The 13,454-nt window shown below is 48.2% G+C and overlaps 1 protein-coding gene across 4 annotated transcripts in view; it reads right to left on the minus strand.

The window, feature by feature from the left end:
* Positions 1–286: 286 nt before the first annotated feature.
* Positions 287–13,454, minus strand: part of COG7 (component of oligomeric golgi complex 7) — a 31,895-nt gene continuing 18,727 nt past the window's right edge. For 2 of the 4 annotated variants that reach the window (XM_073361601.1, XM_073361604.1), the window contains 7 exons: positions 12,280–12,345; positions 10,483–10,669; positions 9,060–9,200; positions 8,508–8,591; positions 6,419–6,533; positions 2,477–2,620; positions 287–1,715 (listed from right to left, as the gene is read on the minus strand). In XM_073361601.1, the coding sequence (XP_073217702.1) occupies positions 1,549–1,715; positions 2,477–2,620; positions 6,419–6,533; positions 8,508–8,591; positions 9,060–9,200; positions 10,483–10,669; positions 12,280–12,345 (904 nt within the window). In that variant the 3' untranslated portion in view covers positions 287–1,548. The other 2 variants (XR_012161059.1, XM_073361603.1) reach the window with 2 other exon arrangements.

The following is a 13,454-nucleotide window of genomic DNA, read 5'->3' on the forward strand; positions in this document are numbered from 1 at the left end:
GAACAACAGACACATGGCTGAAGATCAGGTCACTGCTGCATACACATAGTCCAATGGGGATTAAGCAAATGTCCTCATCTGCATGAAGGAGTTTGGCACAGAACCTCCAAAACTCAAGACAAGGAGATATCTGTGAAGATGATCCATGATGAATGGGTGCCTCTTTGGCAGAGCATGTCAGCAAATCCAGAGAGGATCGGCTGAGATCAGGAAAATGCCTCTGTTCTAGCTGGAAGAAGAGGGAGAAAGGACAAAGTGCTGGAGCAAAAGAGAAGAAAATCAACTCTGCAGTAGAAAGGTTTTATTTTTATTTGGTTAAATGGGCTGTAACTGCACGTTTCTTAAGTACACACCAGATAAAGAGTTCACTCTGCAATTCAGAGGAGGGCAGTTCACTGTTAAATAGACTATTCCATTCTGATAGGAGAGCAATAAAACCTCAGGGCTACTGCTGCCAGCAACCAAGAGAGTCGTAATCCCTTTCAGGTACAGCCTGTGCTTAGAATCAAGACACACCTGAATATTTGTGTTGGTTTGCATTCCAGATCAGGATTCCTCTCTTGCCAAAAAAACTGGTTACAGTAATGTTGCAGATGAAGTGTCAAATTCTATAGGTAGCTTGGAAAAACAGTTCAGACTGACACTACATGGAGCAGATGTTCCAGGGAAATTCTTCTAGTGCCCCCCCACCCCCACCCCCAAAATCAGACATTTTAAAATTTCTAAGACTTGATTCACCCAAAAAAGGTTCCCATAAGCTGAGCCTTGCAGAATTTCCCCCAACTGCATTTGTATCAACCATGATTCCACACAGCCAAAATCCGAACAGTGGGATCAGTTTATACTTTCCCCAAGCCTATACCCTGGGAAGCGTTCCTAGATTAGAGAAGCCTTTTCGCAAAAACCCACACACCACTTCCATCCATTTCACAAGAAGACTACAACACTGCTACATCCAATTCCTTAGAAGCTTCCCAAGAGCTTCAGAAGGAAGAAAGTCTCCTGAGAGACAACCTGCTAAACTGGTTTTGTTGTCAGGGCTTAGTTTGGTCCTGCCTTTTCTGCAAATTGCTGAGACGCTACCTTCATGAGATTGTGGATAATGAACGACTTGAGCAATGGGCATTGCCTGCAGGTAGTAGAGTCCTCATTTCAGTTGATCCACGCTGCACATACCCTGTAATTTCAGTCAGCATTGGTTAGACTGCACTAAAAAAGCCAGTCATTTCATTGTCATGCGGCATGTACTCTCCAGCTAGTGTCACACTTGTCACAAGACAGCTCTAACTCACCCAGGTCACCCAGATGGCCATAGGGAAATGTGGTCATTAAGATATTTTTCTTTTCCATTTCATAGTTCAAAACACCTAGAGAGCTCTCTCAACATTTCCAAATGAAGAAATGTATTAAATGAGTCACAAATAAATTCCTCTTTTCCCCAACGACATTCCCATCATCCTTGGAAAGTTTACTGGAGAAAAAATTCAATTTAGGAAATTTAGCCTTTAGCCAAGAGCTCCCCTGCTGGTGTTTCTCGAGGGCCTGGAGTTAATAGTCCACACTTCTCATGGTGGCGATGTTGCTTGCTAACCTGCGGGGCAAGCTTTTGGCTGTTTGCCTGTAGTCTTCTGGTTTGGTCTTCAACAGTGTTACAATGTTTTGTAGTGTCTTTGAAGGCTGAAGTCCGAGGGCATCCATCACATTTATCAGATAATCTACAAGATTGAAGGACAAAATGTATTTAAACAGGCAATGGTTACTATGTCAAACACTCCCCAAAGTAGAGCCATGTAATAGAGAAGCCTCCATGGCAATTCTGCCCCCAAAGCACTACACCAGATGTCCTCTGTCCATCAGCACTAGTTCAGACTAACTCACAGCACCTGAAAAGCGGCTGGAATTTAGTTACGCTCCCATCTTACATTTTGGATCTTCGGTTACTGCTTTACGTGATCCGTGGTTTTGGTCAGAGGAATGGGGTACATTTCAATAACTGCACAAACTAACAGGAGAGGATTCAATCACTTCTTCTCTCCCTATCCCCTCAACACCTGTTGGAAAGGCCCAGCTTCTCCAAGTGTCCAGGAGACAAGTCTTGCCAAAAACAAAGCTGTCGGGTTTCAACTCTGACCACTTGGTTTATTTCTACAGCTTTACTAGTTGACATGTCACTCAGAGAGTGACTTGGGCTGCAGTCTGGCACATGCCCTTAGTACCAACAGTGGGGAACAATGGGCTCTGAAATTGAACCACTAACCGGCCATCTCAGCTGTTAGCTGCAACATCATCAAAAGCCTTGAGATGCAAGATATCGAGCAGCTCCTTTAGGAGCTCTTATCCCCCAAAGAGCCCACTAGGAAAGGACAGCAAACCGCACTGCTTGGGAGCTTACTGGCACACTACAGGATTGGGGTCTAGGAGAGTAAGGCCTGCTAGGGAGAAGCAGCTCACTAGACAATGTATGTTCTGCGCTCACCAATGTCTGTGGCTAGCTGCTTCGCTGAGTGAAGGGTGAGCTCTGGAATCTGCAGGATAACTTCACAGTAGGTTTGCATTGTAGCTCTGGCGACGGAACCTAGCCAGTAGTCAGCCATGTTGTCCAGCTCAGGTAACTCGTCACCTGAACAGAAAGTTCTCATTAGCCATCAGAACCCCTACTCGCCTGCGCTTACTCAGTCTGTAGCTGGGGGTGAATTCTGTGCTAGGTAAAAGAAAAAGTCAGTTTAATCTGAAAAACTTTAAGGTACTGGAACTTAGACAGAAAGCGGTTCTCAGACTGGTCTATGGAGAGTGGGGGTGGTGACTGGTGCTAGCTCTTTTAGTTGTTATCAGCTGCTATCTCACATTAAAAGGTAGCTAAATACACAACACTCTTTCTTCATGTTACTCATCCTCATTAAGTCATTTCCACAGAGATATGAGGCAACCATGCACAGCAGTGGGCTGGGTTCCGGCTAGCACTTCTTCTCTAATTCAGACATGGAGAAGCCCTCCAGTAAGCAACAAAGGTCCCTGCAGAACGGATACATGCAAGGCGTCCTCTGTTCACGGCGACATGCGAGGTGTTTCGAAAGCTAATGAAACCCTTTTAAATATGAAAATACTTTAACGAAAGAAAATCATGCACATCACAAGCTAAACCACACATCGTATTTTTAGCAAGCTACAGGAGGAAAAAGGTAAAGAACAGAATTATCAGACAGAGATGAACATGATTTGTTGGGGAAGAGTCAACATTACTTTTGTAAAGGGACATCACGCCTCACCAATCTACTAGAATTCTTTGAGGAGGGTCAACAAACACGTGGACAAGGCGATCCAGTGGATATAGTGTAATTGGACTTTCAGGAAGACTTTAATAAGGTCCACCACCAAAGGCTCTTAAGCAAAGTGAGCAGTCATAGGATAAAGGGAAGGTCATCTCATGGATCAGTAACTAGTTAAAAAGACAGGCAATAAAGGGTAGGAATAAATGGTCACTTTTCACAGTGGAGAGAGATAAATAACTGTCCCCCAGAGATCTGTATAGGACCAGGGCTGTTCATTGTGTACATAAATTATCGGGAAAAAGGGGTAAACAGTGAGGTGGCAAAGTTTGCAGATTATACAAAATTACTCAAGATAGTTAAGTCTAAAGCAGATTGTGAAAAGTTACAAAGGGCTCTCACAAACTGGGTGACTGGGTAACAAAATGGCAGATGAAATTCAGTACTGATAAATGTAAAGTAATGCACATTGGAAAACATAATCCCAACTATACATACAAAATGATGGGGTCTAAATTGGTTGTTACCACTCAAGGAAGATCTTGGAGTCACAGTGGATAGTTCTCTGAAAACTCCCGCTCAATGTGCAGCGGCAGTCAAGAAAGCAAAGAACATTAGGAACCATTAGGAAAGGGAGAGATAACGCCACTATATAAATCCATGGTACACCAACACCCTGAATACTACATGCAGCTCTGGTTGCCCCATTTCAAAAAAGATCTATTAGAAATGGAAAAGGTCCAGAGATGGGCAACAAAATGAACAGGGGGATGGACCAGGTTCCACGTGAGGAGAGACTAAAAAGACTGGGGCTGTTCATCTTGGAAAAGAGGCGACTAAGGGGGATCTGACAGACTTTATAAAATCATGACTGGGGTGGAGACGGTGAACAGGGGCGTGTCATTTACCCCTTCAGACAACCAGGGGTCACCCAATGAAATCAATAGGCAGCAGGTTTAAAACAAACAAAAGGAAGTACTTCTTCACATAATGCACAGACAAGCTGTGGAACTCATTGCCAAGACTATAACAGGGTTCAAAAAAGAATTAGATAAATCCATGAAGCATAAGTCCATCCATGGCTATTAGCCAGGATGGGCAGGGATGTAATCCCATGCGCTGGGGTCCCTAAACCTCTGACTGCCAGAAACTAAGAGTGGACGACGGGAGATGGATCACTTGACGATTGCTCTGTTCTGTTCACTTCCTCTGGGGCACCTGGCATTGGCCACTGTCGGAAGACAGGATACTGGGCTAGACAGACCATGGGTCTGATCCAGTATGGCCGTTCTTATGAAGAACGCAAAGCATCAAGCCATACACTGCTTCAACTGGCAGTGAAAACAAATGTCCATAAGAGATTAAACACCGCAGACCAAGCCACTTTACAATTTAACACTAAGGGGATGGAATGAGGAATTCAAGTTACAGGTGCTTTCCTTCAGCTCTCACGGAGGTCTGGGTGATCTGATCAGCAACAGCAGAAGGAAGAGCCCTTGATAATCCTTATTTACGCCAATCTGGGTAAAATGGCAGGTTGGAAACATGAACATTGTGTATAATTATTGTTCTTTATAGTATGTCTAGTAAACTGCTCAGGACCCAGCTCACCCCCACAATATTCCCTCCCCGCCACCCCGTGTATCACAGGTGGGAATGCACATATCTGCACAGGCATCTATGTCAGATGAGCAGCTATTCAGGCCAGCTTTCCATGCCATGTCAGGATACAAGCACAGAGGTAACAGAATTGAGGGACAGGTCAGTGGGGAGCATTGAAGCCAAAAGCCTCATTTGAGAGGTCTTTGAGAAACACGAAGGCGGGCCAAAATGTAGAGCTCACAGGAGCCTCACTCCTGCCAGCTACAAGAGTTTGAAGAGGACTACTGATGCTGTAGTGACTGAAGTGTTTTCCTTGAAACCACCACCCACCTTCATCACACTCAGGGCAGTGCCCATCTGCTTCAGCCAGTCACATACCAACAGCTTATGGCTGTGTTGATGCACAAAAGCCAGGGGAGCACAGGGAGTCTCAGGAACAGGAGAAGGGAGGACAGTAGGGAGAAGGGGAGCCTAGGATTTGACAGGATGCCACAAGCTTATTTAACAGTCAGCCCCAGAGCAGGGTTATGGGGCCAGAGGGCAAGAAACAGGGATGGTCTCTGCCAGGCTATGCATTGATGTTATTCAGAAGAGACTCCACCAAAGTGGTGAATTTGCTTAAGTGTGACCCTCCCTCATTTAATACTTTAATTAATCCTCAGGCTTGGCACTCGTGTAGTGCTGTTCACCCAGGCAGCTCAGAGCACTTCACAAAGCTGAGGAGGAAGTAGTGTTTTCCCCATTTTACAGATGCAGTGACTGAAACAGACAGACGTGAAGCGATTTGCCCAGGGTGTACAATGAGTTAGTGGCTGAGCCAGGAATGGAACACAGATCTCCTGCTTCCCTCAGCACTCTCTCTCCGCTTGTGTGTCGCTTTGTGCTACCTAGGTAGGGCTTGTTATAGTGCTCAGATCATGTGATCTTTTATTAGCTAGACAAATTATCCAAACAGCTTCTCTGTGGACAGTGTTTCTCTCAAACATCAGCGGTTTGGTGCCAGCCAAAGAGCAGTGCTCATGATGGACATTTCAACACGGACAGCTCAGAGGGGTTTCCGGGGCATTGTCACAAATAACGAAGATTTAGAGCTAGAAATAAGTGAACGCATCAAGTGCGGCTACAATTGTGATTCAACTCGACACCCAAAGGGAACCACACAGCATTTCCCAGGAACTCACACTGACCGTGAGACAGATCCTAGCGAACCAAATAATGCCCTGGCATTGGCACGTTAACGAACTCATCTCTTCACTCTCACACATAGCCCCCATGTGGGCTCATCCCCTCTTCAGGGCAACTTCCCTCAATACAGACATCAACACAGCTCGACCTAAAGCTTCTAGTTTCAGTGAAGGTGCTGAAGTTTTCCTCATTAACTAGGGTCTCATTGTGAGTATTAGGGAGGGACAACCGGAAGGCACTATATGGTTATACAGTAAGGTACCACATCAGCAGGGAAATCAACCTCATCCCCACAACTCATATCTCTGCAATGCTAAAAATACACGCTTTCCTCCAGACACCTCAGTGAATCGGTCTTGTCCTACCTTGCTCTGGTGGATACGGCAGTTTACCAGCATGTAAAGCTAGTTCCAGAGCAGAATCTTCCTGAGTAACAAATGGCTCGAGATGAAGTGGGAGGGACATAATATATTGTCCAATCTAGGATTAAAAAAAATGAAAACCGTAAGCGTGACACTGAATTATTAAGGTTTGTGCATTAAGTGGGCACTTCACTGAATGAGACGCCAATGAGAGAGGACCCCCCACCTACAAGGTCTGAACACAGAGCGTGACAGCAGCTCACCAACCCACACTACGCCAGGAAGTGACGTCCATCTCTCGCTGACCATTAATTCCCTTTGTACAAACACAAGTTTATTTTCCAAGAGGTCAAGGCCCAGTTACAGGAGCAACCATGGCAAGAAAGACTGATACACAGATTCCCAGCTATAATTGCATTGTACTCTGGGCAGGGGCATAGCTCAGAGCACTCTGCCTTCATCCACTGGTGCTCTGGAGAGCAGATCGAGTCTCATTAACATCTCTTTTACTGAGCTCACGTTGCGCTCTCTCTTCTACATAGAAAGTCCAGTTTTGTGGATTTGAGTTTAAACGGCACTTGTAGCTTTTTGGCCATGCAGCAGCTTGGTTTTGGGGCCACCCAAGGAGAGTCTCACTTGGTCTCAATCCATAAATCACGCTCCCATCTCAATCACAGGTTAAAGAGTGGCTTGGGAAAGAAAGCAGACTTTCTACATCTGAACAAGTCCCAGAAGCCCCTCCTGGGCCCAGAAAGGCTCAAATTCCCTTTGAATCCTTACAGAACGAGACCCTAACTGATGCCATGACGTGCTTGGTTTAAAATTGCACTCAACTGCTGCCAAATGTATCCATCAGTCTCACCAATCCCACCAGGGCCTCTCTCAGGCAGTCTGCATCAGCAGCTTGGTTACACGAATTTGGTGGCGGGGTGTCCCCTCTCTTTTCTTCCTGCGACACTGCCCACGAACCTTGTGTTGTAACAGAACCCTCCCAGGTGGCTGAAGTTAGAAATAAGTGGGGAAATTACCCCACACCTCAGCAGGTGACCAACTCTTGGTATCTGCATGCGATGGGAAGAGGCAAGTTTCAGAATGCCAACACCAGAAATGAACTGACCGCATCCTACGGCCTCAGGTCCTCCCTTCAGCTGCTCAGCTGGGGCATACCCCCTCAGGGTCTCTTCCTTGTGCATGTCTGAGAATGAGACATGCAGAATGAGAGCAGTGCTGCCCGGGGCACATCACAGTGAAGAGCAGACATCCTCCTGTTTGTCAAATTACACTGGGGGGTGGAGTGAGCATCCAGCAGGTCAGTACAATTCTCTTGAGTATCGGACTGATCTTTGCTCACTGGCACAGGCTTCAGAATTACTGCCCTTGGCCCATTTAGAGAGAGAGACGATAATGAGAAGCAGCACGTGGAAGAAGTTCAGGAGCAGTCCTCAAGCCTCTGCTGGTGAGTAAGGATTAAACAGTATATAGCCAGCAAGACCAACCAGTGAGACTGATGGCCCCTGTTCACTCTTGGCATCCCAGCACCAGAAGATTATCGCTGCAGCAGAAAGGGAGATGGGAGAGGCTCCCATGTATTGAGGGGAAAAGAGATCAAGCTCTTTTCAAGCCAATAATGACACTAAGTCATCCCAGCAAACGGCAGGGACTCCAGCCCTATGTGCTCAGTGTGATTACTCTGCTGAGCTAGCCTCTCCAAGAGCTGCGTGACTGAAGAGATACTGAAAGACGCCACTTTTCCATAGTTACAACTAGGAAGCAGGGGGTGCCAAGGACTGCAGCAGAGTAACCCACCCCAGTACAAGTGTTAACACAACTCAATAGAGAAGTAATTTTCCACCACCTTTCCTGGGCTCTCCAGAAACCTTGGTGCTTTCCTGGCACCCTTTACAAGAGGTCCCTCTCCAACAACTGCCTAAAATCCTCATAGAGTGGTGTTCAGAAATCCTAGGGGTAGGAACCTGGACCAACAAAACAGCAACTCCTGCCCTTATACAATGAACAAAAATACTCTGACAGCCAAATTACAGAGTCCCCCGAGATTTGGCCATTTCTAGAAACTATCCCCATGTGCTCTTACGTTGCTGATGTACTCAAGAGGAGTCAGACTGAAGTTTGGCAGGTCATCTGTTAGTGTCTCCCCAATGCCACCTGAGCTCCAGCCCTAGGAAGGAGTAAAGCAGAGAACCAGTCAACACTCTCTTCAGCCAGCATGAGTAGCAGCCCCCAAGAAAGGGAGTGGGGTCATATGCTAACAAGGATCGGGATTGCCAGTGGACTCCTAAAGAAACCAAGGACTGTGGAAAAACCCCTCCTCTAAAACACTTCTCTAAAACCTTGTACATAGGTTGAAATTAATTATTTTCACAGAAATGTCGGAACGCTGGAGCCACAAATCCCAGCGGACGATGCAGTGGTGGGGGCCTGTGGGGCTCTCCTTTGAAGCAAGAGCACAGTTCCAAGAAGGGAGTTTACACCCGAGAAAACAGAAATCCTGGTAGCTGTGAGGGCATCCAATATGAGAGGCAATGAGGGTTTACTAGTCTCAAGCTCCCAAAAAGCGTGGGGAGAGATCCATGCTAGGTTTTCCCACTAGCTATACTGGATCAGTGGAACCATCCAGGGAACTTACCTCCATCCTGGAAATCAGTAAGAGCTGCTGTTTGATGCGAAGAAAAACAGAGTCAAATGCCAGCTGGTGAGCTAGCTGGTTGAGGTGGGTAAGGGCAGATCGAGATGCAGACAACAGGTTGTGGTTACTCGTCCCTTTCTCCTAACACAGAAAGGAACAGTTACATACAGATGCCACTAAGCTGATCATAGGAGGCCTAGGTTAAAATATCAGAAAGAAAGGTTTTGATTGGGCTCAGCACAAAGGATCCTCGTCCCGCAAGGGCCACACACATTACCAATGGAGAGCACTACCTCTCCTTCCTACTCAAGGCCCCTAGGGAGCGAGGTCCCTGAAAGGAGGCAGGAAAGGGTGGCACCCTCCACCACCACATCCCCTCCACACCAGCCAGCAGACCTGGTCAGGCACAGAGGGGAGCACACCTGTAGCTGCTGAAAGGGTGGAAGTGGAAGAGATGCCACTGCAGTATGCACTCCCCACACAGCAGCACGCCCTCTCCACACCCCATCCAGTACAAACCAGGGCTTAACAGTCACAATCCAACCGAAAGATTTTCCCTGGTTCCGTATAACTCCTTTGGCCAGTTGCAGGAGGGGCTGGCAACAGCACAGAGATTTTATTGCACTCTGCCAAGCAATCACTAAAAGAAACCTTAGATAATATAATCCATTTGCTCACTAAAGCTATTATGAAGTTACAGAAATGAGGAGGAGGAATACAAACATGACCTTTAGATGACCATGGACAGAGGGCACAAGCAACTGGCCTGCTGTGTGGAATCAAGGAATAGCTTTGCACAAAAAGTTGGTACAGAGAAGGCTGAATACAGAAATATGACTATGTTATTTCTACACAAATCAAATGTGTAATATTGAGGGTACTGATGCATGAGTTATGTGTAATTTAAGTACCAAAAAATTCAACACCCTGGGAAAATAAGGAAGACAGAACAAATAACTTAGCTTTATTATTACAAACGATCTAAGGAAGACAAACAAACATAAATTAGATCAGTCCTGAAGATAACTGGAGTTGCTTTACCCTGTTCGCAGATGCACACATGAATGCACAGGCAGAATTACACACAGTTCAGGATGGGTACACCAGCAGAGTGTAACTTGCTGAGAAAATCTTGGAAAGACAATGACCAGACTTGGAGCTCAAGGTGGCCCTCAAATACAAACTATCCCTTGCCTCTTGCCTTGGGATATCTCATCTGAACTGCACACACCCAGAGCTCTGTACTTCAGAGAGAGGGAGTGAGCCCAGAGCCTCACAGCTCTGGACATTTCGTTCTTTTGGGACTGGGGTGTCTGGAGATTTTGGAATGCCCCTCCCAATCAACAGGCTGCTGTTATGGAGGCATGTGACCAGGGAGTGGCCCCAACTGCCAGATGTGTCCCAAGCAGCACAGCAGTCCTACCTTTAGGGTATGGAGTGTTTCCATGAGGCTGGCATACTCAGACGGAGTCTCCTTCAGGAGGGAATTGTATTCCTGCCAGGGGTTCTTAACTAAGCTCTTCTTCTCTGCAGAGCTGGCATCCTGAAAGCCAGACAGACTACAAGGGCTGTAGGAGTCCAACAGGTACTTCCCAGCAGTGGATAAAACCCTGAAACCAACCAACACAACTAACAAAGTTACAAGCAAACTCCACTGAAGTTGGCACTGGGTTGCTCCAAGAGAATTCCTGAGTTTCTCCCACGGCCCCTGCCCCAGCCCTGCATGGAGTTTCCCCCATGGTCCTTCTGGGAGGCCCCATCTCAGCATCACCAGCTTTACTGACACACAAGGCTCCAGCTTGAGAAATAAAGCAAAGAACAGAGCTAATGTGCCCCTGCCCTCCACATGTTTTTTTAAACTTTGACAAACAAGTTAAGCAGCCTCTACCGGGCCCTGAGGTTAGTCCACTCTGCCCTATCATGTTTCACACCCTCCCTACCACAGTTGGCAGAAATCGTGCCATGTGTTGCTCTGTGGTGACCTCCACCTCACCCCAGCAGCCAATCTTGGCGCATAAGTCCCAGAGGGAGCCCTCCAGGGCCAAATGAACGTCTCTAAGGGTATGTCTTCACTACCCGCCGAATTGGCGGGGATCGATTTATCGCATCTAGACACGATAAATCGACCCCCGAGCGCTGTCCCCTCGACTCCTGTACTCCAGCGCCGCAAGTGGCGCAGGCAGAGTGGACTCACTGCGGTGGAGACATCACGGTAAGTCGATCTAAGTACGGCGACTTCAGCTACGTTATTCATGTAGCTGAAGTTGCGTAACTTAGATCGATCCCCCCCGCATCCCCAGTGTAGACCAGGGCTAAGACATAAGGTAGCCATTCCACAGATCTATCGGCAGCAGAAACTTGCTCCCATGTGGCAATGTGAGAGCGGCACTGCAGCTTCAGATATCTGTAGGGACTCTAACAAGCTTGCAGCATGCCAGAATCTCACCCCCAAAATCAGGATGGGAGACAACCCAACCACAAAACCAGTCCTAGGTTGAAGGGGTTAAGAGTTGGGGCATCTTCTGTAAACTGTCCCCTTACCTGCTCTCCCAGTCACCCCCAAAAGCCACTCTTTGTACACTGCAAATGAAGTTCCCATTAGCTGGTGATTTACAGAACCCTCAAAGGATAAGCAGAAGCCTCAGCAGCACAGGACATGCTCCTTTTGTCTGGCCTGGTTATTTACCTAGCTCCTGAATCTCCTGGAAGTCACTAAGATGGCTCCTGATAAGAGAGATGCTGCACGTGGGCTTTGTCAATAAGCTGCTCATCAGAGCTTCCCAACAGCAGCAGCAAGTGGAAACTTTACTGGCTGCATTTCCTGCCTTCCCAGGAACAGATGCGAGTACCTCAGTTCCACACAGCAAAGCATCTAAATTGTTTCACTCTGCCAGTGCATGCTCTTCTCTCTATCTCTAACCATCCCTCATTAGAAAGCCCAGCTTCATTTTGTGACACCATAATGTCTGAAGCTATTGCCTCCCTTATTCCCGCCCCCGCAATTTTATAGGCCATTGTTACACATTTGGGTCTTGACCAGGGAGACCTAGGTGGATTGGCGGTGTACACAAAGTCACTACTTTTCCACTGCCGTTAGCAAAGTTCATTGGCTCTTGCGTTCCTTCTGCAGCCTCCATACAGACGGAGCACCTTGGGGTTTGGTTCCTTTTAACTGCATAGACCCGTATACAGATTGCATGCTAACCCCAGCATTTCCTACCTGTTTGCTAGCTGCTGCTCAAAGTCCCCGCACTGCTGAAGGAGTTCACCACAGGTAGCTATTATCCTGGGAGGGAACAGAACAAAACACACCATGCTGTGAACCTGGGGGAGTCAGCACACAGGTTCCCAGACTCTCCCTCACGCCATCTAGCCTTAGTATGCAAGTCTCTGGGAATAAAGTTCATCACTGGATGATTAGAGGGAGCTCTCCCCATGGTAGGAATCACTTTTTCAGCTTGGCAGTTAACATGATGCTCATATCCTCACTCTCTCCTGCTGATGTCACACCGTAGCCAGGTCTGCACTACACATCTCTGAAATACTTCCCACCATGGCTAACACCAGCTCAGCTCCAGTAGCTATTTTAAGTGATGTATCCTGCTCTGAGCAGAATCAGTAAACATACTGCTTAAAATGCCAACAGCCACCTAATGCTCAATCTCCACTAACGCTTCCACTAATTTAGATGCCATGTAGACATAGCCCTATGTCAGGGGAGGGCAAACTTTTTGGCCTGAGGGCCACATCGGGTTTCCAAAATTGTATGGCGGGCCAGTTACGGGAGGCTGTGCCTCCCCAAACAGCCAGATGTGGCCCGGCCCCCAACCGACCCCCCCCGCTTCTTGCCCCCTGATGCCCCCCCCGACCCCCGGGACTCCTATACCATCCAACCCCCTCGTTCCCTGTCCGCCCCCAGACCCCCTGCTCTGACTGCCCCCGCTGCCCCATCCAACTCCCCCCTCTCCTTCCTGAGTGCCCCCCCGGGACCCCTGCCCCATCCAACCACCCTTTCTCCCGGTCCCTTGACTGCCCCCCGCCGCCCCATCCAACCCCTCCTCTCCTTCCTGACTGCCCTCCCGGGACCCCTGCCCCCATTCAACCCCCCTGATCCCTGCCCTCTGACTGCCCCAACCCCTATCCACACCCCAGACCCCTGACCCCCCTCCCGCCCCCCCGAACTCCCTTGCCCTCTATCCAGCCGCCCCTGCTCCCTGCCCCCTTACCACGCTGCCTGGAGTACTGGTGGCTGGCAGCACTACGGCCGGGCTGCGCAGCACAGGGCACCGGGTGGGGGGGCTCTGCCGCGGCGCTGCCCCAGGAGCCCGCAGCCCCCACCACGAGCAGTGTACGGGGGTGCAGCACGCTGAGGCTGCAGGGGAGGGGAGACAGCGG

Source organism: Lepidochelys kempii, chromosome 10 (genome assembly GCF_965140265.1).
Source record: "Lepidochelys kempii isolate rLepKem1 chromosome 10, rLepKem1.hap2, whole genome shotgun sequence".
Classification (NCBI taxonomy): Eukaryota; Metazoa; Chordata; order Testudines; family Cheloniidae; genus Lepidochelys; species Lepidochelys kempii.